The sequence below is a fragment of the Lissotriton helveticus genome, chromosome 1_1, assembly GCF_964261635.1.
Source record: "Lissotriton helveticus chromosome 1_1, aLisHel1.1, whole genome shotgun sequence".
In the NCBI taxonomy this organism is placed as follows: Eukaryota; Metazoa; Chordata; class Amphibia; order Caudata; family Salamandridae; genus Lissotriton; species Lissotriton helveticus.
The window spans coordinates 486,488,487-486,512,442 of NC_136057.1; the positions used below are offsets into that span (position 1 = coordinate 486,488,487).

The 23,956-nt window shown below is 43.9% G+C and overlaps 1 protein-coding gene across 1 annotated transcript in view; it reads left to right on the plus strand.

Moving 5' to 3' along the window:
• POLR3B (RNA polymerase III subunit B) overlaps positions 1–23,956 on the plus strand; it is a 943,591-nt gene that overhangs the window by 503,815 nt on the left and 415,820 nt on the right. The window contains exon 14 of the mRNA XM_078673925.1: positions 19,697–19,897. Within this exon, the coding sequence (XP_078530051.1) occupies positions 19,697–19,897 (201 nt within the window). The remainder of the gene's footprint in view (positions 1–19,696; positions 19,898–23,956) is intronic.

A 23,956-nucleotide genomic window follows, 5' to 3' on the forward strand; every position in this document is an offset into this window, starting at 1 on the left:
CTTATTCCCAATGGCTCACGACACTGTTTGTTAAACAGTGCGCTACCATTGGAAATAAGGATTCCGAGGTGCCTCCTTTTCGCTTTTTTGGCCGGCCCACCCGGACTGGCTCGCCTGCATTACGGCTGCCCTGCACGCGCCAGTCCGGCTCTCTGATTGGGACGGAAAAAAAAGGAGACATGGCGCCTGTGTTTATTTTTGCATCTCGCTTTAACTTTAAAGTGAAAGCACGATGCAAAAATAAACAGCGGATGCCTGGGGAGCACTTGTTTTTAAAGGTATCATTTTCAAAGTTTCTCAGTTTTAATTATATTTAATGGATGTATTTAATTCCCTGAGTTTTTTCCTAACTCTTCAGCTTACCTGCTTGAAAAGACGGCATGCCAGGTTCACAGAGAATTCCTGTCTGTCAATTACTTATTTAAGGATGCCCTCCCCCCCCCTACCGAGAGCTTCGCGCGGACCCCTTCTCAATCAGGGCTTTGCCTCCCATGGCTGCTGCCCTCCCCTCGAGGACAATGACTCAGAGTAAAAACAGAAGAAAGCGTGTGAAGATTGGAGCCATGCTGGGGACAGAACCATCACCGGAGGCGTGATGTGTTGTTGGAGACTTCTTATTAACTGCCCATCCCCGGTTGATATTTTTGCAACTTTTCCCCTACCTCTAAACGGAAAATTAAAAAATCTACGTTTGTGTTGCAAATTCATCATCTTCTGTGATGCCCCCATACACCCTCCCCTGCTCTCTAAAACTTCACAGGACTCACACAAGCAAAGCTATCAGTTGGCCAAACATTGTGCGTTAGTCGTGATTTAGAGGAAGTTGCAAAAGTACTAACACATTTGTGGTCCACTCTAAATGATGGAGAAACAAAGTGAAGATACAAGCCTTAAAGCAAATATTTGCTGAAAGCGACCCAGAGGTTCTGCACAAGACATCACGCATACATGGGACTGAATGTCAGTAAGGCATACAATTTCGTCAAAACAACTGCGCTGTGGTAGTTGTAGCCTTGTTTTCTGCAGGTGAACCCCACTAACGCCCCGGACAGCAATTTGTTTTAAAAGAGAGTGCATACACAGAAATACCCGATTATAAATATTTCTGCCCACCCTGTGCACTTTCCATCACATCTTGAACTCTATAAATCTTTTTTAACCCGAAGGAACCAGAGCTCTTTCCATAAGCACCAGTTGCATTGCAAACAAACACGTTTTTTTAGTCACAAGTGATTTGCCCAGAATCAAATGCTTTAGCTGGTTCTCCAGCTCAAGGCCAGCCGCTCTAGCCGTTAGGCCACCAGACCCTTGAGTTTTGTCTAGTTATGATTTTTGCCTTCGCTCTATTATGCGCACTATGCTCTCTACAGCGCTCTGACGCCTCTGCTGAGCATGGTCTGTGCAGTGTGTCAACCTCAACAAACAAATATTCACAAACAAAAGCCATTTGCCTTTCGAAATGTCACCTCAGTCAGGATTAGTGAATACTTAAAACGACAGCGAGACGTCTGTAGGAGGGGTGAGGTCCGTGGGGCTCGCACCACCATAAATTAAGGGTTAAGTGAATGAAAGAGGGGCTGTCGTATTACACAAAGGTGCTCTGTGAGATGCAGTAAACACCCAAAATGTGCAGTTTTTTGTGTGAAAGAAGGGATATCGTATCGCAAACTTTTTGAAGCTATGTTGCAACCCCGCAAGCACACATACAAGGAAAGAGCGAAAGCTGTAAGGGGGGGCCGGACGGGACAGAGACAGAACCCCGCCCCCTGGAATTCCCTGGAGTGTAAAAGAATTTTCTCAACGGGGATAAACATTTTCCCAGTGAAGAAACACAAAGTTACGGGGGCAAATGTACATTATGCAAAATGCCAGTGTGGCGTTGTACATTACTTTTTTAGAGCAAAATGCATTCTTGCCCATTTTGGCTGAAAGAAAGCGCTTCGAAAACAAAAATAGCACACTATCGCATGCGAAGCGAACAGCATCTTGTCTCAATTACATGATGTTGAGTAAGTACGAGCCTCTGGATCGACTTCACATCCTGTGATTCTGGGCAAATCACTTATAATCTCCCTGTGCCTACCAAAACAAGCATTTGCAATGCAAAAGGTCTCGCATTTACACGAGTTTAAGCTATTTGCATTGTAAATGGCAATACCTTTTTATTTATGTTTTAAAAAACAAATCATACAAAAAGGCATTATCATTTACACTGCCAACAGCTCAAACTTGCGTAAATGCGAGACCTATTGCATTGCAAATGCTTTTTATAGATGCCCAATAGAGTCATATTCATGTCGGACCTCAATACTATAATGTGCCTTGTGCTTGTAACACCTGCTTGTAGCCTCTGAAATATTTTTAACTTGTATTTAGGTCTTTTTTCCACTGTCTCTATGACACAAATAGAAGATGCTGTCCCATATATATAGTGGGGCGAAATGCCATTTCGAAAACACGTATGTTACCTTTCTGCGAGGCAATTTGTTTCTAATGTTAATTTCATTGGAAGAAAAACCAGTTCCGGGAAATACCAGGAAGGTGGTTTGCAAGCCAAAGTCCAAGTTGTTACTTGGAAAGCTCTTGATGAAACATGGTACAGTAATTTATTAGAGGTTTGTTATCGTCAGTATAGAGATAAACTTGTTATTATGTAGAAACTAATCTTTTCAGTAAAGTGCTTGTTGTCATTTCTATCTCAATACATGCTCCCAGCTACCCTGTAAATAATGAAAGTATGCATCTGCTATGAATGAGTGGCACTGGGCTGCATTGTGAAAGGAAAATGTCTCTGGAGAGAAACCCGTACCTGGCCTGGTCGCCACACCTGGAGCTAAAATTGACTGAAGGAAAAGTACGATTTAAACAAGCTCATGCTGACGATAGTCATTTTGAGGGTCTCCGATATGTCCCCCATCCAGTGGTATGCCTCGCTCTTTATTTTGTCTGTTATTTTCTCACAGCAGGAGCAGTCCCTGCTGTTACATTTTCAAGGCTGACAAGGCCTCAAGCAGCGGTGGCACAATGCTAAAGGGGGCCTACCTTCAAGCAGCACAAAATCCCTGAATTTTCCACTCAAGGAACAGAGAGTTTGAGAGGCCAAATGAGAACAAGGGGTTGGGGACCGAAATGGCTGGGAAGGTGACGTGAAGCAACAAAATAAATATTTTTTTGCATATATCCTTCCCTCCCCCATGCACCTTTGAGCGTTATTTCCCAGTGCACCTTAAAAACAGTAAATTATCTCTTTTGGAGAAAGCCTTTGAGTTATAATTATCTCTCTTAGCCGTCTTGCTGCACCATACAAATATTAAATAAAATGACTGAAATCACAGAAATCAAGTTATCGTTACATATTACTTTCTTTAGATTGTATTGATGCAAGACATCATTTTCTTTTACCTCCTGACAAGACTTTTACTTTTTCATTCAGTGTTCCATTTGTTTTCCACAAGGTTCCTTCACTTTTGTTTATCTTTATCACTGTATTTTACTAGAAAATAATTATTTACAGGGTTTCCTTGCCATTGACTGAGGGTGCAGTAAAAATATCACTAGCCACACATTGCAAAGTTCTTTTGTCCTGTCTTATTAAACTTAAGTCTTAATTGAGTTAAATTTTATATTGTCCTTGAACGATATTCAATTCTCTCACTTTTATTCCTGTTGGCCATCCATGCTCCGCCTACCTGGATTCCCCTTAACAACGCACCGGCCGTCACGTAGCCTTCTTGGAGTTGTACTGCAAGCTCTGCCAAATTGCCCTATTTCCAACTGAAACTGCCAACATTAGTAATTTTATTTCATGAATTCTAGTCTTTCAAGACCACTACTAATGACTCACAGAGGCTGTTATATGGTTTGTAACAGTCCTTCCTTCTCAAAGCAGCCATTCCTTCCCTCGAAGCTGCTACCACCAGCGATGGTTCAACATCCAACACCTCCCCCTACACTGCGACCAATTCCACCAGCTCGAGCTCTGGCATCAATGCCAGAGGTGGAGACAACACTTATTGGACTCTGAAACCCATTCCTTACCACCCAGACTAATCCAAACACAGATATGCACACTTCTCCCCAAGAGATTAAGAGGAGGCAGATGACCACACTTATGGGGACCTTGATGATGGCAATCTTTTTGATGCCCTGCAAGATGCCAGTGGTCTGGCCACCTCTCCAGATATTCGTCTAATCTCCCCACATCCATCTATGGGAATTGAGGATTCCTCCTCCTTAGTAATAGTAATTAGGAGGACTGCAGAGGTGTTGGACCTCACTCTCCCCACAACAGAAGTAAAGAGTTATGTCCTCACTGGGGTCCTTAACCAGGGCTGGACAGGGAACGCAAACTGGCCCAGGCAATTAAGTCAGGCTGGCCGCCGGGGTGGGTGGGGCTTTCTGGTGGGAAACACTGCTTCTGCTTTTGGTACAGAGGGCCAATATTGTAGCACTGCTGCCAAACCGACCCCATGTACCAAAACCGGCCCCCACCCTTCTGGCCCACTGGGAAACGCCTGGAGCTCGATACGGCCAGTTTGGCCCTGTCCTTAACCCGGGGCAAACCAACCATGAACCTCTGTTGTCCTTCTATGAGGCTCTAACTGATATGCTGAGGGACACCTGAGCGAAGCCAGGATTATGCCGCCCCAGGTAACAGACAGGTGGAAAGGTGGCATTGACCTGTAGTGTAGTTCCTATATTCCCAATAGGCTCTGCGCATTGGAATAATATATCCTTACAGCTTAGACGTAGGACTTATGTCGACTAGGTCTCTGCCGAATATATTAGACTTAATTGTGAGTGCCAGCTAGCTCAGAGGTCACTAGAAACTTTCTCGAAAGTACAAGAAGGAATAAGTCTCTGACAACCATATAACATGACAACTTTGTTTCCCCAGAATGAAACGTATCTCTAGAGTCGCGGAAACAATAGACGGCTATTTCACTCAGCCAGATGTGCATGCTTCGTTTCACCAGAGTTGCTTAGAAATAGAGAGACGGGCGTTTTCAATAAAGGTATTTATTGAACAGTCTTATTTCTTAAGCATAAGAAATGCACTGCTACAATTGAAATGCTAGTTGAGAAGTACAATGCATATAATACGAATAGTATTATAAAATAGTACTGTAAGAGCATGATATGGTTTCTAAGCCATAAACATAGAATACATAAAATGCATACAGTGATAAAATAGTGGCTAAAAGTACTCAACTGGTGATTCTAAAATACGCCTACCCCGGTGTACCTAACCTAAGTCTAGTACAAGGAAGGAGTAAGTGTGGTGCAGCTTAAGTCTAGTAATTTTCTGCCAAGAATCTGTTCCAAGAATTCTCTACGGGTCTAATCAGCTCCGTAACTTGGTTTTAGAATGATAGAGGTCTTGCATCTCTCTCTCAGGACTCGATCTCCCAGCAACCCACAAGGGTAGCTTGGAAACACCGGAGCTGGATTTCTCGGCAAGAGAAAAGACAGCGTCTTCTCAGTGCGTCAGTTGGAGGGTCGGCTTCCTTCGGCACTTGCAGCAGCAGGGCGTCTGGCAAGTAGTTAGTCGATCTGCTCCTAAACCACCGTGTGTTTGACTGGGCAAATGTAGGCGTATTTATACTTTGAAGGTTCTGAGTTTGACGTAAGATTGGACATAACGTCACTAGTGCCTCAGTTCCTTGAAAACTCCAGGAGTTCTTGGATAAATTAGTATTCAAGCAGGGGGAAGTCCCTGACTTCTGAAGGCTGGTTTTTCCAAGAAATCATTGTGAATTCTCAGGGTTTAGTGGAAGTAGCCATGCCGTATTTGGGCTGCACAGGCTAAGACTAAATAAGGCAATGATTCCTATGCCTATATAAGGATTGGGTGATTTATACCTATATATGGGCATCAATCGGGAAAATTACACTAGGGTACTAGATTCCCACATAACACCCACTCCACGATTATTAAGTTCAATAACATCTAAGCACTGAACATATTTAAAGCAAATTCTTCACAATACCACCCCAAAATACAAAACTGCATTTGAATAGGCTTGTTCACATGAAATGAGTATAAACTGTATGCAAAAGTTATAGGCGTCATCTGAAATCAAGCATAAATCATGAGCATATTTTCTCTCATTAAATAAAACGAAAGTACATTCATCAATTGATACCTAAAATCTGTCCCATAGCATACGTTTTTAACTGTGTTTGTTTTCGAGGTTGAAGCCAAATATTGTCAATTAGGAAGTTTAAACACGAAATCTTGTTCTCTAAGAATAGTTCTACTTTAAGCAGATTACGCTGTGCCATTTCTATTTTGGAAAAAGTTCAAAATAGTGGATTGTTTTGAAAAGTTCAAGGCCGAATTGCAGAGTTCAGGGAACGCTGTGTGAAATAAACAAAAGTTATTCTCAAGAGTGTCAGGAGAAAACATCAGATAATCTAGGCTCGCAAAGAAAACCGTCTACCGTGGTAGGTGAAAGTGGAACCAATTCAGTTAGCAGATCAAAAGTGCAGAAGTGTGGATCATTGCCGTCAGCGTTTGATGCATTAGTAATGTCCGTAGTAGATGGTACCTGTATGCCTGCAGTTTCTCGTATCTCACCCTCAGTTAGACTTGCCGGTGAGACCTCAATGAATGCCGTCATCAGAATTGGCAGCCGTTGGGGACAACACGATGCATGAGCCGTTACTGGACCTAGCAAAGCGTCAACATCCGATGGCAGTACTGATGGAAGTGTAAGACAAATGTCCAACACGCATTCCTGTCCGCAAATCAGGCATCGAAGAACAGGTAAGATGCAATCTTGCCAGATTGGTCTGAACGATAGAAACCAGGTTGTGTTCAGATCTCTTAAACGAGCCATGCCAAGAATCTGTGAAATCCTTTCACGATACCTCATGGCAAGGAGGCATTGTTCCATGGTAGTCTGGGTGTTGCTGGTGACCGGACTTGCCAAATGGGAGCAGAAGGAATAAAAATAGAATTCCTGCTACTAGTCCCAAGATGAGAGGCAGGCCGCTGAATACAGAGTGCACGAAATTTGGAAAAATGCAGAGGACTGCTTCAAATGGTGTTAATAGTCCAGAAAAAATCGTCTTAAATACATGTGCGATGCCGCTGGTATCAGACATGTTTAAGATTTGACTTAACATTTCTGCGAAATGTACTGGGCAGTTTGTTGATAATAATGCATGTATCTCTGCAGGAGACCTTGCTACTTGCAGATCATACGTTTCTCTAGACGAGGTCAGTGGCACATTTTTATGTAAAAGAATGGCTTTCATTCTGCTTAAAGTATCAATTCGTATAGAAGAGATATTCAGTGAAGGCCATAGAGCCGTCTCCCTTCCTGTCTCACTTTTTGGATACAATACTTGCATACAACAAATGACCGTGGATGACACAGTTACGAGATAACTTTTTCCTGGCAACATGCCACAACAGCTGTGATCCTTGAGCATAACGTAGCTGCCATTGAATAGCTGCCTGAAAATCGGTACTATCGCTGTGGAGGGGGAACCGTGCAGGTGGCACGAGAGGTTATTTGTAGAACCGTCGCAGGCTCCGTGCAAATTAATACCCTGGCACAAAAGTGTACCACTCAGTGAGTTTTTACAATTCTTACCACTAAGGAATACTTCATGTCCCCCATTCCCACATCTGTGTGTGTATGGTAAAACCCAGGTCGACTTAATGTATTCTTTACCCAACCTTTCATACAGGCCCGCTGGTATATGCTCCAGACAATACTGAAACAGGAAAAACGTCACTGGTATCGTAATGGTGCCATGAATTATCCATTCATTGACAGATTTCTCAGAAACTGTTAATTGTAATCTTTCGAGTTTTTCAATGCTCAGCACCGTATAGTCTGCTCCTCTTTGTGTCAAAGAGATTTGTTTATCTGTAAGGTTAAATACAGCAAACAATGACGTGGTATTGATTAGATGCCATGGCACATAGCCTGAACGCAGATTTTGCAACGTACAGCCTGGCAGCATGATAGAACGTAATTGAAACTGGCCATGTTGTAACATCAACAAGTCTTGCTCTATGATGTCAATGGCAGATGACACGATGCTGTCCAAAGAATAAATTCTGGAGGACAGAGTCATTAACCCATTGTCCACTACAGAGAGGCTTTTTTTCTAAATTTATACGATCAATTTCTCGTATTCTTTCTGCAGTTTCCATTTGCGTCACTTTCCATATTTCGTTGTATGCCGCATATATTCCGGCATATATGAAACGTTTTTGCTGTGGTTTGCGAGGCCCCATTAAGAAATCTCGCAAATTATTGCATTCTTTAAGTAAAGATAAGTGTTGTTTAATTTCTGGAAGTGTAGATTTCTGAAGCCACTCAAGGCACAGCTTCCCTACACTGTAAGTGGTTACTATCCCTGGATGTTGTCTCTGGGAATATCTTGGATCTGCCCTATTCATTTTGAACCCCTGTGTCTTGTTCAGGAATCTATCTTGGCAGTTATTTGTGTCTGTGGGCCAGATTAACCATTTTTTCGAATCAGGATTAGTTCTGTTCTGTTTTAAAATATATGGTACGTCCACCTCCTCTTCTGTAGCATTATCACTGTCAGATGTGGGTTTAGGTATAGACGGTTTATTTAAATCTTTTATCTTAGCTAGGCCAAGACAAGAAGTTTGTTGAACAGTGTCATTTAAAAACATAATTTGTTCTGGAATGATGCAGGCTCTAAATAAGGCTTCTATGCCCTGTACCTGCCAATCTTTAGTGCCCCAGACGGTTTTCGTCTCAATGTTGTCTTTCCAAAAGTTAAAACCTAATGCAGACAATTGAGCATAAAAGTTTGCTGAATAAATTTGTTTAGTATTGGTCAACATTGTTTTCATTCCTGTCTTATTTATATTTTTAAAATAAAACGTTTCTGGATTGGTAACATTAAACCCTGAGAAGTACGAACACTTTTATTGAAATGTTTTATAGCTGCCTTTTGGCGCGTTGGACAATATTCCCATTGATTGTAGTGAAACACATTTCTAGGGCTTGCAGGTTTATGCAAATAATGGTCACCATAATGATACATTTGTTCATAATCTGATGAACCTTCTAAGTAGTCATGTTCTGTAAATTTAGCTGACATTTCTAAATCTTTCATCATGTTGTTAACAGTGTTAAAGTCCCAATCATCAGAAAATTTACTGGGTGCGACAAAGTCCCTCAAAGAAACCTTAAACTGATGTGAAATATTCAATAATTCCACCGGACCATAGATGTCATAATCAGTTCTGTCCCATGCTATACCCCCAGGTATAGGAACGGCTGTGATGTTCACTGCTGACAGGCCTCTTCTTTCACGATGAGATGATTTGTAAGGTTTCAAGACCAAGTTGATTTTCTTACTTGCTGTATCCATAGTACTATATTTTCCATCAATCATCCTTCCCAAGCTTAACACTAGTACGAGCCAGAGCAGGAGGAAAAATATACCTAATCCAAAATTCAACCCATGGTGAAACCAGATATGTTTTTTCCAGTAGATAAAGGAGTTCTGTTATTTTTTCCTTTAAGTTTTTCTTTGCTGGCTTATCCTCAGGTTCACTGGGATCCTCAGAAAAGTTATCGAGGTTGATAAAGTAGCCAGAAGAAGTTCTGTCAATTGTTGGGATTGCATCAGGATTACTTGAAATCACTGCAGCTGCTTCTTCTTTCGCCATGTTTGTATAGTCAGATCTCACATCATTGTAGACAGGCGTGTCTTGACGAACTGTTATTTGGGTTTCAAGAGGCACAAGTTCCATGGCTTTGTTGCATAGTCCTTCTTTATTCACTGCAGGTTTATGAAATGTGATTAGTCTCTCAGTTTGAACCTTTTGAATTGTAGCAAGGTTTGATCCTCTGCTACATCTTGGGAGTCCACTGGGCCTACTACTTATTATTGGCCACATGATTGCGGTTTTACCAGGTCGATTGATACAACTCTGTTTTCCTTTTTACCAGCAAGGGGCGGTAGTACTACTGATCTTGTTCCGCTGATCGCTAAGACAGGTACTGCTTTTCTGTAAGAAGGCCCAAATTCCTTCTTCACCGCAATCTTTTCTCTGACCAGATCCCCAATCTTTGGAATCCAGACAGGTCTTGCTGGGAAAGGTGGTTTTTCTTCAGTGGCCGTTGGCTTTAGCTTTGTGTTACTTAGACTTCTTCTTGTCTCATTTAAGTCCTGTAAAACAGCCAAACGATCCTTGATATCAAAGGTTTTTTGTTCCACCACTGAAGTCTGACTATCGAGGTCTTCGATTATCATTCTTGTACGAAACAAAAGTTCATATGGAGTGATTCCACCCAGAGAATGTCTTGGCAGATTATTAAGACTACGTTGGACACTTATTAGATGTTTGACCCACCCATCACCCGAACCTAATACTCTCGCTGTTATAGATTGCTTTATGTCACGGTTCTTTCTCTCCACTACCGCATTTCCCTCAGGATGGAATGGACTAGAGTACCGCAATGCAATGCCCCAGCTGGTCATGGCCTCCTTGTAAGCTCGAGGGCTAAACGCAGGACCCTGGTCAGAATGTAGCATGCCAATTGCGTATGTGCCGATAAAGACTCGCAAATCTTTTATAACAGTTCTGGCGTCAGCTGAGCGCTGGGGCCACATCCAAATGAATCTCGTGCAGGATTCCACTGCGACCATGATATATTTATAGTTGCCATCCCTTTGTAAAGGGCCACAGTGGTCCAGGTAAACACATGCTAATGGTTTATCGGAGATTAGAAGGGGCGTCTGTGCAGGTCGTTTCACTGTGGATACCTTCATTTCTTGGCATATTTCACATTCTAAAACATAGTTTCTAGTCTGTTTTCTCATGCGTGGCCACCAATATCTCTGTTTTAATAACGATACTGTGTCGGAAACACCAGCATGTGCAGAAGCGAGCCCTTCATGTGCTACTAAAATTAGTCCTAACCTATGTTCCATGTTTGGAATTGCCCTATCCCCCACTCCAGGGATTACAGCAAAAGGAACATTATTTGCATCAGTTTTGTATGAGTACTTTACTGGAAAGCTTTTCGAGAGTGTCTTACCACTGTTTTTTACTGAAGCACTGACAGCTTGTATTATCTTGCTGTCTATTTTTGTTTTTGACCGAGTAATCGCAGCTACGGAAGCCGTTTGCACAGCTGCCTTCGCGGCCTCATCAGCCAATGAATTTCCTGAAACGTGAACGCCATCACGTTGATGACTCAGTGTATGTATCACGTGAGTCTTTTGTAGTTCTTTCTGTAAAAGAACTACTTGTTCCCAAAGCATTTTATGCTTGATTGTGCCACCTTTCGCATCTTTGAAACCGTTTTGAACCCAGTTCTGCAAGTATTCATTGTAAGACTGGACGCAATAATACGAATCGCACACTATTAGTGTGGTGAATTCGCGATCGGTATTTTCCAGCGCCATTTTAAAAGCCTGTAGTTCAGCTCGCTGAGCTGTACAGTCTCCGAGTGATTGAGTTTTAGTGACCAGTGGTCTAAATTTTCCTTCGTGCCAACGACCTTTAACAATCGCGCACGCAGCACTATATGCTTGTTTACCCCCAACTGCGGGTTGTGCTGAACCGTCTGTATATATTATACAGCCGTAATGTTCTAGAGGCATGATCTCAGTCGGCAGAGGACATTCATATTCGTATTGGAGAAATTCTTGTGTTTTTAAGTTAGGGTCAAATTTGTATACTACGTCTGATGCAGCAAGCGAATTAACCCATTGTATCCATCTCGGATGTAAAGGTTTAGCATTCGGAATGCTGGCTCTTGTTACTCCCTCTAGGGCAGGTACCGGTGTAACGATTATTATACGTTTACCTTGTGCGAGGGCTCTTTCTTTTGCTACAGCAGTTTGGACCGCAGTCAGAATTTTTTCAGTAGAACTGAATTTCATTTCAGCTTGTGTGTACAAGTGTGATTTATAAGTTATTGGTACCGTTTCTCCCTCATTAGAGGTCAGGTACGTAAATCCGCATCTTCCTGGGATGACTCGGATTACAAGGTTGCGTTCGTTTGCGCGTGTTTGCAGTTTTGTTTTAGTTAACATGTCTGTTTGTATTGATAGTAAAATTTTTGTGTGTTTCTGAGTCCAATTAATTGGTTTGAAATCAGGTTTTTATTAAGTCGTAGAGGGGTTTAACCCTCTCTGCGTAGTTTAGAATGTAAGTTCTTCCAAAATTCAGGAAACCTAGAATTGATTGCAAGTTTTTCAGCATTTTTGTAGCTTGGAGTACTGCACACTTCTCTAAGAAGTTGTCTGCTAGGCTTTTGCCTTCACTTGATAACTCATATCCTAAGAGTAGGACAGTGAGGTGGGCAATTCGTGACTTATTAAAGTTGAATTTGTACCCTTCAGATGCGAACCCAAGTATAATGGTGTTCACTCTTTTCAAGTGTGTCTCCAGGTCATCGTCTGTAAGATAGATGTCATCGACATAAGATAATGCCTCATCATCATACATTTGTATTAATTCTGTTACCCTGGCTGAAAATAATCCTGGGCTGTTCTTGAATCCCTGGGGGAGACGACAAAATTGCCGCTGGGCCCCCATACTGGAGAAAGCGGTCAAATACCTGCTTTCTGGTGCAATGTTTTGACAGAAGAAACCATTTGAAATATCTAATGTCGTTTTATATTTTTTGCGCACGATGTTATTCATTAATGCTGCACTGTGTGAGTTTTGTACTGCAAATGTTTTGCAACAAGAGTTTAGGTGTCTGTAGTCCAAAACTAGACGATATGAATTGTCTGGTTTGGAGACAGGAAACAAAGGGTTGTTCATTTGTGAGGTGCATATTTCAATCACCCCCTGGTATTCAAGTTGATCTAAGATCTCCCTGACCTGTTTTTTAGCTTCTTGCTTAACAGGATACTGCCTCTGTGCAGTAGGTTGATTTTTTAACTGAATTTTATGGTGAGGAGAATCCTCATCCCATCCTACATGATTTTTATATAATGCAGGGGCTTGGGCCACTGCCCATTTTCTAGCATATGTGTGTTTTTTATGAATTGGAATGTGATTTGAGAAGGCAGGCATAATCATTTCTTCGCCATGTGGGCACTCCCTGACAAACTCTGGTGGCCAGTCTTTCTCTGCTAGGAGGATATCATAGCCTTTAGATAGATTTTCCCAAAACAGACTTCTTATTTTCCTAGTTGTGTCCCCTTCTATACGTAATGTTATTTCATATAATTTATGGGGTACACTAACTCTGGTATCTGCAGTTTCCACCTGAATGTATTCATTTGTGTCCTCTGTCCCCTGAAGATGCATCAGGATCTTGCGAGCTATGGTCACTTCTGCTGCGCTGTCTAGCATTGTCTGAGCCCATTCTCCGTTCTTGAGTTGTGTCCTCAGAATCCTCGACATGTTTTATTTTAATACTAGCTACCTTCTTTTTGGGAAATTGTAATTTTTTACTGTGATGAGCAGGTTCCTTGTCTTTGGACTTGACGTGCTCTTCTTTATGTTCTGACCGTCCTCTTCTTTCCGATTTGTGTGAGGAAGTCTGAAAAGATCGAGAGGGACGTGTATCATTATCTTGATATCTGTCTGATTTTTTTTGTTAAATTGTCCCTATTTCTAAGGTTGTATCTTTTTTCAGAGGGTTCCCGTTGTGGAGACCTGTCCCCTCATCCTGGAGATCTATTTCTCCGTTGGGGAGACCTTCCTTTGGACTGAAATTGTTTACCCTCCCACTTATTTTTTGGAGTAATAAGATTATTCTTAATAAAGGTTTTTTCAGGATTTTCAGTTAGTTGTGGTTTTAGTGGTTTCCCACCCAAACTATCTCTACCTAATTCTTCATAACACTTTTCAATTATTCTGGCAAGTTCAAAAGGTTGTTCTGTTATTTCTGTTTCTTTTAATTTTTGGCGTATCGCCATGGATGCTGCTTCTCCTTTTATGTTGGCTAGTAGTATAGCCGAGACTGGCTTAAAGTCTTTCAGTAATTTCATACCTAGATTTAAAGCAGGCTCTGGACCGTATTCATTTTGAATCTGTCTTAGTAAGTCTGGTATAACCGCCATAGACGGAACACATGTGTTTTTGTGTATATTGAAGCAAAGACTGTTTCCCAAGTGTCACAGTCCTCCATATGTGGTGCAATCCCCATTGGTAGACAGATTGTCAGAATTCTGTGTTTTTCATGAGGTGTAGTATCAGGAAATACTGCCTCTATTTGAGTAATTTTTTGAGCTAACCAGAACGGAATTTGTTCCCGTTTTGCGGGGAAATTTGCCAATGACTGATTGTATAGTCTGTGGTGTAATTTTATTTGTGTTCCCCTGGTGAGGGGTGTGCTGTGGAATTTTTATTGCTGGTTGGACTGTTAAAGTCCGCATGACATATTGGAACAATTGTCTATGTATTTTAATTAATTGTTTTAGCTGAACTAAAAGTTCTCTGTCTGACATTTCTTCAATGTCAGGATGTGGTGTATAGCTAGCTAGAACCGGCCATGTGGCTCCTGGTCTACTTAGTGGACCGAGCCTGGTAATGTGATTTTGATGTTTTAGGGTGCCATTAAACCAGAGCTGATGCTCTTGGTAAGTTATTGGAATTTCAACGTCCTCGAAGGGAATGTATTCCTCCGGAGGTTCCTCTGTTTTGTAGTAGTGGAACTCGTGTGTCACAGCATTTTCTGCTGGAAAAGTTATCCATGAATAGAATACCTCTGTCTGCCGATATTCATTGTCCTCTACCACAAATATGACTGTACCACCTCTTGATGATACTCCATTTTCTGTAAGTTTTATAGTTATGGCTTTCCTTATATTTACCGAGATGAATATAGCATCCGGTTCATTTTGTTGGAGAGCTGTGTCATCTAAGACTGCTTGAGCTGCTATTCCAGCTCTTTCCCTTTCGTCGTCACTTTCCGTCATTTTTACTTACAGAAAGTTTGCAGAGCAAGTTTCAAGGAAACAAAGATTAGGTGCACAATATTTTGGAACACTGTATCCTTCAACGTTGACTAAACCAAAAACTAATTCATAGGATTCTCATCCTACTAAGTTTTGGCGGATATTAACCTTTCACCCACTCCAGACGTCTATTGGAGTTTTTACGGGAAAAAGGGGTCTGTGTGAAAAGCACGACTGAGTTACTCTAGTATCTAGCGTTAAATTATCGCCTTACCAAACGTTGGGCGCCATTGTAGTGTAGTTCCTATATTCCCAATAGGCTCTGCGCATTGGAATAACATAAACGATAGTTTAGATGTAGGACTGAGGTCGACTAGGTCTCTATTGAATATGTCAGACTTAATTATGAATGCCAGCTAGCTCAGAGGTCACTAGAAACTTTCTCGAATTCACAAGAAGGGATTATTTTCTGACAACCGCATAAACATGACAACTTTGCTCCCCTAGAACAAGGAGTATATCTCCAGAGTCGCGGAAACAATAGATAGCTATTTTACTCAGTCAATCGTGCATGCTTAGTTTCACCAGAAGTGCAGAGAAACAGAGAGACGAGCGTTTTCAATAAAAGAGGTTATTTATTGAACAGTCTTCTTTCTCATGCAAGAGAAGTGAATTGCTACAATCGCAATACTTGTCATAAAGTAAAGTGCGTACAGTAAAAGGAGTATTATCAAATAATACTGTAAAAGCATGGTATGGTTTCTAAGCCATACGGTGTTTAAAATAGATCACATACATACAATGATAAAATCATGACTAAACGTACTCAACTGGTGCTTCTAAGATACGCCTACCCTGGTGTAACCTAACCTAAGCCTAGTACAGGGAAGGAGTAAGTGAGATGTAGTTTGAGTTAAGATAGTTTCTGCCAAGAATCTAAATCAAGAATTCTCTAAAGGTCTAATCAGCTCCGTACCTTGGTTATAGAATGAAGGAGGTCTTGTATCTCTCTCTCAGGACTCGATCTCCCAGCAACCCGCAAGGGTGACCGGGAAACACTGGAGCTGGATTTCTCGGCAGGAGAAAAGACAGCGTCTCTCTCAGTGCGTCAACGGGAGGGTCGGCTTCCTTCGGCACTTGCTACAGCAGGGCGTCGGGCAAGTAGATAGTCGATCTGCTCCAAACTACTGTGTGTTTTGCTAGGGCAGATGCTGGTATATTTATTCCTGGAAGGTGCCGAGTTTGACGTAAGGTTGGACATAAGACGTCACTAAGAACTCGCAGTTCTTTCAGGACTCCGGGAGTTCTAGCACAAATCAATACAGAAGCAGGGGGGATACCCGGGTTGCTGGAGGCTTGGTTTGTTTAAGAACACGTTGTGCTTTCTAGGAGTCTATGGGAATATCCTTGCCGTATTTGGACTGCATTGGCTATGTCTTAATATGGGTATGATTCTTATGCCTATATAAGGATATGATTTGATATACCCACATAAGGGCATGAATCGGGAATATTTAACTAGAGTCCTAGATTCGTTTACAACACTCCTGGCAGGGTATTTAAACGCTAGGGATGGTGTAATTTTGGCAGCCAGGCCTCCTATCACCAAGACTGCATATGCAGGCCACTGGGAGAATTTCGTTTTTTGGTGTTTCTCCTACAACATCCAACACTTGAATGCAAAGTTGTCTGATATTCTCATGTTCTGCCTTTCTTTAGCCCTGCCAAGGTCTGTTGTGAAAACAGTTCAAAGTTACCTTTGTGCCCTTCAGCCTTTTTATGGGTGCCACGTCACACTCTCTCCAAGTCGTCAGCGCTTTCGTTTTTGAAGGGGCTGTTCCATATATCCTCACCAACACTATTGATCATGCTGCACTGGAACCCTATTTTGGTACTCATGTACCTGATGTGTACTCCCTCCAAGCTCATGATCAGTTGTACTCTCCTTCTGCTGACCTTTTCATTTTTGTCTTTGATTGTGTGTGGGCTACTGACCTTTCTTTTGTAAAATGTCACTGTTATGTGATTTCGAACCATCGTCTGCTTGTCAAGTGCATACGTGCGTATATAATACGTCTGTGACATTGGTGGTAGTAGGACTGTGTGTGTGTACGGGAGAGAGAGACAGAGTACTGCAGCCAATGGGATCCAGTTTGGATGGCCCTGGTTGTAGTATTGCACAAGATTGAGAATGAAGATAGCTTCACCAGATAGTGAAAGTGATTTTTCTGCATTGCTGTGGCAGGATGAAAGAGATCCAAACACTGAAGTGAGTAGGGTGGAAATGGGGCTACCAGTAGAAATTCCATATTTATGTTGTCAGCAAGGAGCTGCTGATTAGTTTTTTCTAAGCACTGCGATTTGGTAGATGGTAGGGGTGAAGCATGTAGTTGCAGTTAAAAGGTGAGGAGATTTCTAGGCCAGGCATGTCTTTTTCCCTGTATCTAATTACTGCTTTAGGAAGGCTGATAACAGCCAGGTGTGGTAAGCTCATTCCTAATTTTATCTATGTTTTGGGTCTCCTGCTTGGCACCATCCCCAATTTGTCCTCTTTTGAGAATAATCACTTTAAGCAAAGACTCTGGAGAGCAGCCCGAGGAGTACACTTGAAAGTGAACCAACCCAAATCACTTTTGAACCTTAAGATAGTGGATCCTTATCCTTTGTCTGGAAAATCATTATAAAATTAAGATCTAAACCACCCACTTTGTTTCAGTACCACGAACTTCTTGACCAAGGAATGAAGTGCTCTGCAGAGTACTGGAAGAGCTGCTGTGCAACAGTGGCTGGTGTCTACCTGACAGAGTCTACCAGAAGTGAGGTAGCATCACTTGTAGTCCTTACTCTCTGTTAGCGGAACTGAGCATCAGCTTAAGGATCTTAGAATCTTTTCTGGCCCTGTAGGAGGAGAGACTTTCCAGGAGGTGATGCCTATTGAAGTTCCTGTCAAGTGGAATCCCAGAAACGAGTCTCAAGAAAGTCGGCCAGCCCTCTCTGTTCACTTCTTGCAGTGAGCTGTGCCAAGTGTCTGCCAGAAGCGTATCACCCTCCGACTGGCCGTGGGTTTGATCATATGGTGCTGCCACCGGTGATGAAGAGTGAGAGGAATGCACCACAGCTGAATGGAGAACTCCATCTGTTCAGGGGGTTGCCGATGACCAAGAGTTTATAGCCAGAAAATACAACCTTGTGGCCGCTGCTTCCCCCACTGCTTCTCCACTGAGCGCCTACCTGTAGCCACCTTTAAGAGCTCTCGATGGTAGGTCCCGCCCCCCCAGCCACCACTCAGCCCCCCTGTGTGCTTCTGCGCTATTTTCAGGTTTCTCCGCTCCTTTTGTACTGCGTTCACTCTGCCTGCTGTTGCCCCGTCTCTGTGCCCCTTTTTTTGTTACTGTGATCCGTGACTATCTGTGCTTACAGTTGTTTACTGCTGATTGTGACCCTTGATGACTCTCTCCCCCTCCCCCCTGTACCCCCCTTTTGCCTTCTGTGCCACTTTCCCGCCGATGCATCCCCTGCAGCCCCACCCCCTTGTCTCCCATTTGCTGCCCCGCTCCCGCCTCCCAGCTGCTCCTCCCTCCCTCAGCCCCTCATATGGAGGCCGCGCCAAAGGCAAGCCCATCTGCGCCCGTCCACGCCTGGACCGCGCCCAGCGCCAGAACCCCTGGCCCCCACCGAAGCCTGGAAATCTGACTGAGATACGACACCGCCACCCTCCACGCACTCAACACCGGCCGGCCGACCAGCCGCCTGCTACCGAGCCACCCCAAAGCACACCCACGGACCCTTCTCCTGCCAAGTCTGCAAATTCACCTGCCTCCGAACCTGCACGCCACCCTCCGGACCAGGCAACAACAACAACCACCTCAAGTGCATCCTACTCAACACCGGCTCCGTCCACAAGCACGCCATCAAACTCTGGGACCTCCTCGACACAACAGCGCCGGACGTTGCCTTCCTCACGGAAACGTAGATGAACACCTCCGCAGCCCCCGACATCGCCATAGCCATCCCGGACGGCTGCAAGATCACCCTGACCAAACCGGAGGAGGAATCACCATCATCTACAGGAACACCATCAGCGTCACGACCAACTCCGAAGATACCCTCACCGTCCAGTATCTTCTGATTGGTGGGCAGAACCAAGACCGGTGCAGGAAGTCTGTGGCTGGTGTGGAACTTCTTTATCATCTTGCATCTTCCTGCAAACTTATGGATTTTGTGCAAAAAAAAATGTTGTTCATCTTCCTGCAAACTTATGGACTTTATGCAAAAATGCTGCTTGCACTGAAGGCCCAGGAAGCGGTGCTTCCTCAAACAAAGTGGAGGGTCAAACAGGTTGGAAAGGTTCATGTATTCACCAGCATGGAGGTAGTCTAATCATCATACATCTATAAACTCACCATGCTGCGCGGATTCCATGTGGCTTGCAATTACAATATATAACATTTTACAATATACAGAATAAAAGAAATGAATACACAACCCTTCATTCCTTATTGAGAAACCTTATTTGTTAGGGTTTGGTTGGGCATTGATCAGGTTTTGAGAATGCGAGAACTAACCAACCAACATTATGCTAAACGAAACAAATTTGCCCTTGTGACGCTCTCGACGAAGTCTCGCTTTCAAAATAGTCCATGTTTTTAAGCTGTCTTCTTTGTATATGTATTAGAAAGGCACACACCACTATTCAGAAGTTGTATAGCATTGGTATGAAGTATCTCTTTGTTTTATGGTATTCTGATGTGGAATTATTGAAATTGATTACCATGAGGATTACAAATGAGAATATGTAGCAAATATTTTTGTTTTTTTCTAGGGCAACTGGTCACTGAAAAGATTCAAAATGGACCGCCAAGGTGTGACCCAAGTGTTGTCCCGTTTATCCTTTATATCTGCTCTTGGTATGATGACAAGGATCTCATCTCAGTTTGAAAAAACAAGGAAAGTCAGTGGTCCCCGATCTCTACAGCCATCACAGTGGGGTATGCTCTGCCCATCTGACACCCCTGAAGGAGAGGTAAGCAATAATGGTGCATTGCTTGCTATCTGTGAATCATAAGAAATAGGTTGTCTGAAAACATATTAAGGTCCGTGACATAATGTCTCAAACAGAGCTGTAAATTGAGTCCTGAGAGGTGGTAGATTGACAGTTGAGTATACTGATTTATTTATTTTGATGTTTTATATTGGCATGAATGTGGTGAAAGGGATGTCAGAAATCCTATCAAGAGTTTCACGATTTGCTTGTATCTCAGTTACAAAAATTAAAATACCTGGGAGACTTACTCTTAACTGAAGTAGTTAAACAAGAAAAAGTTGACCGATTTATGGTTAAAATCCTTTTATGGATTTTATATTAACACATACATCCAACTACACTGAAGTCCAGAGGGAAACAAATAACTGAAGAAAACTCATTCCCCTCCCTTGTCTATGCCCCCTTCCTACTGCCACAATTCCCATTGATGTATCTTTGATTCAGCAAATGAAACCCAAGAGCATGTGCTTATTAACTCCATTCACACAGGCTTCAGGAATATGTGCCTGAGACTTTAATGAGTTCCCGTCCCTAGTTCAGCTTTTTGTATTCCTTTGCCCCTCTGTGATGCGGAGTAGTGTTAAGTACCTGGGACACATTATCTCCTTAAACCTCTGTACCACAGACTGTGTACAAAACACGCATGTCACCTCAAACTACTCCACCCTATTCTCCAAGGTGGCAGTATGTTTTGCCATGCCTATTAAGTCCCAGTTCTGATGGATACTTCCAACTGTTTATTTCTCACCTTGTGAATATCCCCAGGTGCCAGACTAGCTCGTGAATATTTTCATAGCAACTCCCTTGTGTGTCTTGGTTAAATTCCAGAGTGTGGATGCGCTCCTGAGACCGATCTTTTGAACGATCATCCTTGAAATCAGTCTTATGATAAGTTAAAGAAATTGAAGCACGACTTCCTTTTGTCCCACTGTTCCTACTGTTAGAAGCTGTGTGACACCCCGGCTACCTCTAATCAGCAAATCAGTCATTGGAACAGATTCTGACCCTCATTCTCATTAATCCAGTTTACCCTAGTCCAGCGGTGACGCCACAGCAACTCTGCAAATTCAAGGAGGCCATGGACAGACTTTTTGGTAATGGTTTAGGTCCCTGTGTAGCACCTTTGGACCCTAAAGATACAAGGTGGTCTCCTGTCGGATAAGCACCTGCAGATTCATCGCCAACGCCAACTGTGTCACTCAAGTTTGCTCCAAGGTCAGCCTCGACTCTGGGCATCGACCTTCTTACTGCGCCACAACCGATGTTTCAACCTTATGCCTTGGCGCCTACACCAATGACACTGACCCCAGAGGCAGAGCTTATAGTCCCCTCTGATTCGAACGGGCACCCAAAGTGACCTCCATTGAAATTGCACTGACCTCAAATTTCGTTTCACTCCAAACCCGAAACTCAGTATCATCACTGACACTGACAAGGTAGCGTACTGCTGCTGTAGCGCTTCGTGCGCTTTTGCTGATATTTCTATTTTAAAAGCCTTTTTTACTATTTGCTTTCTTTTTAGTTCGTTATCCCCTGGTTTTAAATCCCCCTCACCTGCATAATAATCGGTAGTTCACCGCCGCTTGTGCGGGTCCGGTTCTTGGGGTGGGTCTCCTTTTTTGGTCGCCATCTTGGAGTGGGGTGAGTGTTGGTGTAGGCGCCACTATCTGCCTGCGCTTTAGTGCGCAGGAGCCAGCGAGGGAACACCTACTTAAGGCGAGTCCCATTGTAGCCTCGCCCTGACAAGGTAGCGTACTGCTGCTGTAGCGCTTCGTGCGCTTTTGCTGATATTTCTATTTTAAAAGCCTTTTTTTACTATTTGCTTTCTTTTTAGTTCGTTATCCCCTGGTTTTAAATCCCCCTCACCTGCATAATAATCGGTAGTTCACCGCCGCTTGTGCGGGTCCGGTTCTTGGGGTGGGTCTCCTTTTTTGGTCGCCATCTTGGAGTGGGGTGAGTGTTGGTGTTGGCGCCACTATCTGCCTGCGCTTTAGTGCGCAGGAGCCAGCGAGGGAACACCTACTTAATGCTCCTCCCCTAGCGCAGCAGGATCGCGCAGCGGGCGTGCCTTCGCGTGGCCGGAGTCGTGCCAGAGTCCTGCCCGTCTGCGCCCGTCCGCGCCAGGACGCGCAGTACAGGGCAGGACCATGGCCCTTACCGCTGGATGATCCGAGGTACATAATGCTGTGTTACACCAGGGACACGTTGCTGGCCATTGGCCAACGATACAGGACCTGTGATGCTCCGCGGGTCGGGCCGCTGTGTGGTCCTCACTCATGTGTTTGCGGGACGTTGGACCTCCCCGCCCCTTTAACATGTGTGAGCAATGACTCTGCTGCGGCGGTAGACAGCGCTAGTCCATCTTTCAGCATTTGGAACCTGAATGTCAGGTCGATGGTCAAACATCATCAAGACATTTCCGACCTGATAGGTAAGGAGTCGCCGGATGTTTTCTGCCTGACGGAGACCTGGCTGCAAGACGCTGACACGGCCGTCATTAACTTGGCCTTCCCGCCCGAGTACTCAGTGTACACTCTTAACCGAGCCTCTAGAGGTGGGGGAATAGCGCTTGCGGTTAAGTCCTGCTACCCGTGCGTCTGGCAAGGGCAAAAAATCACTGGCTGTGAAAGCGCGCTGTTTAAGATCGCTATTACGCCTAACTTTGCTTTCTCGGGCCTTTTGATTTACCGCCCCCCTGGTAGTGAAGTGGCCTTCAGGAAGGCCCTCCCAGATGCTATCAGCACCTTGGCAGCAAGTTGCTCCAATTTTTCCATCCTCGGCGACTTAAACTTCCATTATGACAATATGTCTATTCCAGCAGTATATAGCTCTGTTGCTGATCTTGAGGCTCTTCAGCTTGTTCAGTTGGTGTCGCAGCCTACTCATGTAGGTGGTCACACCCTAGATCCTTTCTTCACCAATCTAGCGGAAGTCAGTATTTCCACTCCATCCCCGCTGGCCTGGACCGATCACTACCTGGTGTGCATCCAGTGCCCCCTGTAAGAGCCGCAACTCAAACCCATGGTGAGCTCTATTCCTAGACGGCGTTGGAATAAATTGAAACTTGATGACTTTTTCCATCTTTTGTCTACCGACCCGCTAGGTCCAATTGAGACTGTGGATGTGGGCTACGATCGCTTTTGTGAGTGGGTTACTAGGGCCCTTGATTCCCTTATTCCAATAGCCTCGTGTAAATGTGGGGCAAGGGATCCAAGCCCGTGGTACGATGATTCGCTGCGGGTGCTTAAAAGCACCTGTAGGCGCGCTGAGCGGGAATGGCGCAAAACTTATAACAGCGACAAAAAAGTTTTGTACTTGGCCACTGTAAAACTTTACCATCGTGCAGTTTGCAGAACCCGCGCGGCTTTCTACGCCTTGCAATTTCGCACCAGCACTAACCCCTCCAAAACCATTTTTAAGGCCCTGAAAGACCTTATTGCTAAAAAGGTGGCAGCGACTCATCAGAGCTCTATTGCACACTGTGAAACCTTGGCGGCTTTCTTTTTGGAAAAGGTTCATGCCATCTATAGAGCCTTTCCCTCGGTTGTACCCCCTGTCGGTAGACCTCTCAAGCCCCTAGCTCTGGATGTTTTACATTCCTTCCCGAGCTTAACATCAGAAAGTTTCAGTAAACTGGCCCAGCAGGTTAAGTCAGGGTCACCGGCTGATCCTCTACGGCCAGCTCTGTTTAAAGATCTAGCATCCCACGGTCTCTCGCCGGTTTGCTCTTTGATCAACATCTCATTAACATCCGGCGTGGTCCCACTGAAGTGGAAGCAGGCAGTGGTCATGCCCATTCTTAAGAAACCGTCTCTGGACGTCGGCAAGCCCGAGAACTACCGTCCAATTTCACTTCTCCCGTGGCCTGCTAAAGTGGCGGAGGCGCATGTCAACTCTGTCCTCTCGGACCATCTTCTTCAGGCAAACATCTTAGACAGAACGCAGAATGGATTCCGGGCTGGGCACAGCCGGGAGACTGCTCTACTGTACATGGTGGAGCATTTACGCTCCGTGCTAGATGCGGGGCAAACGGCGGCG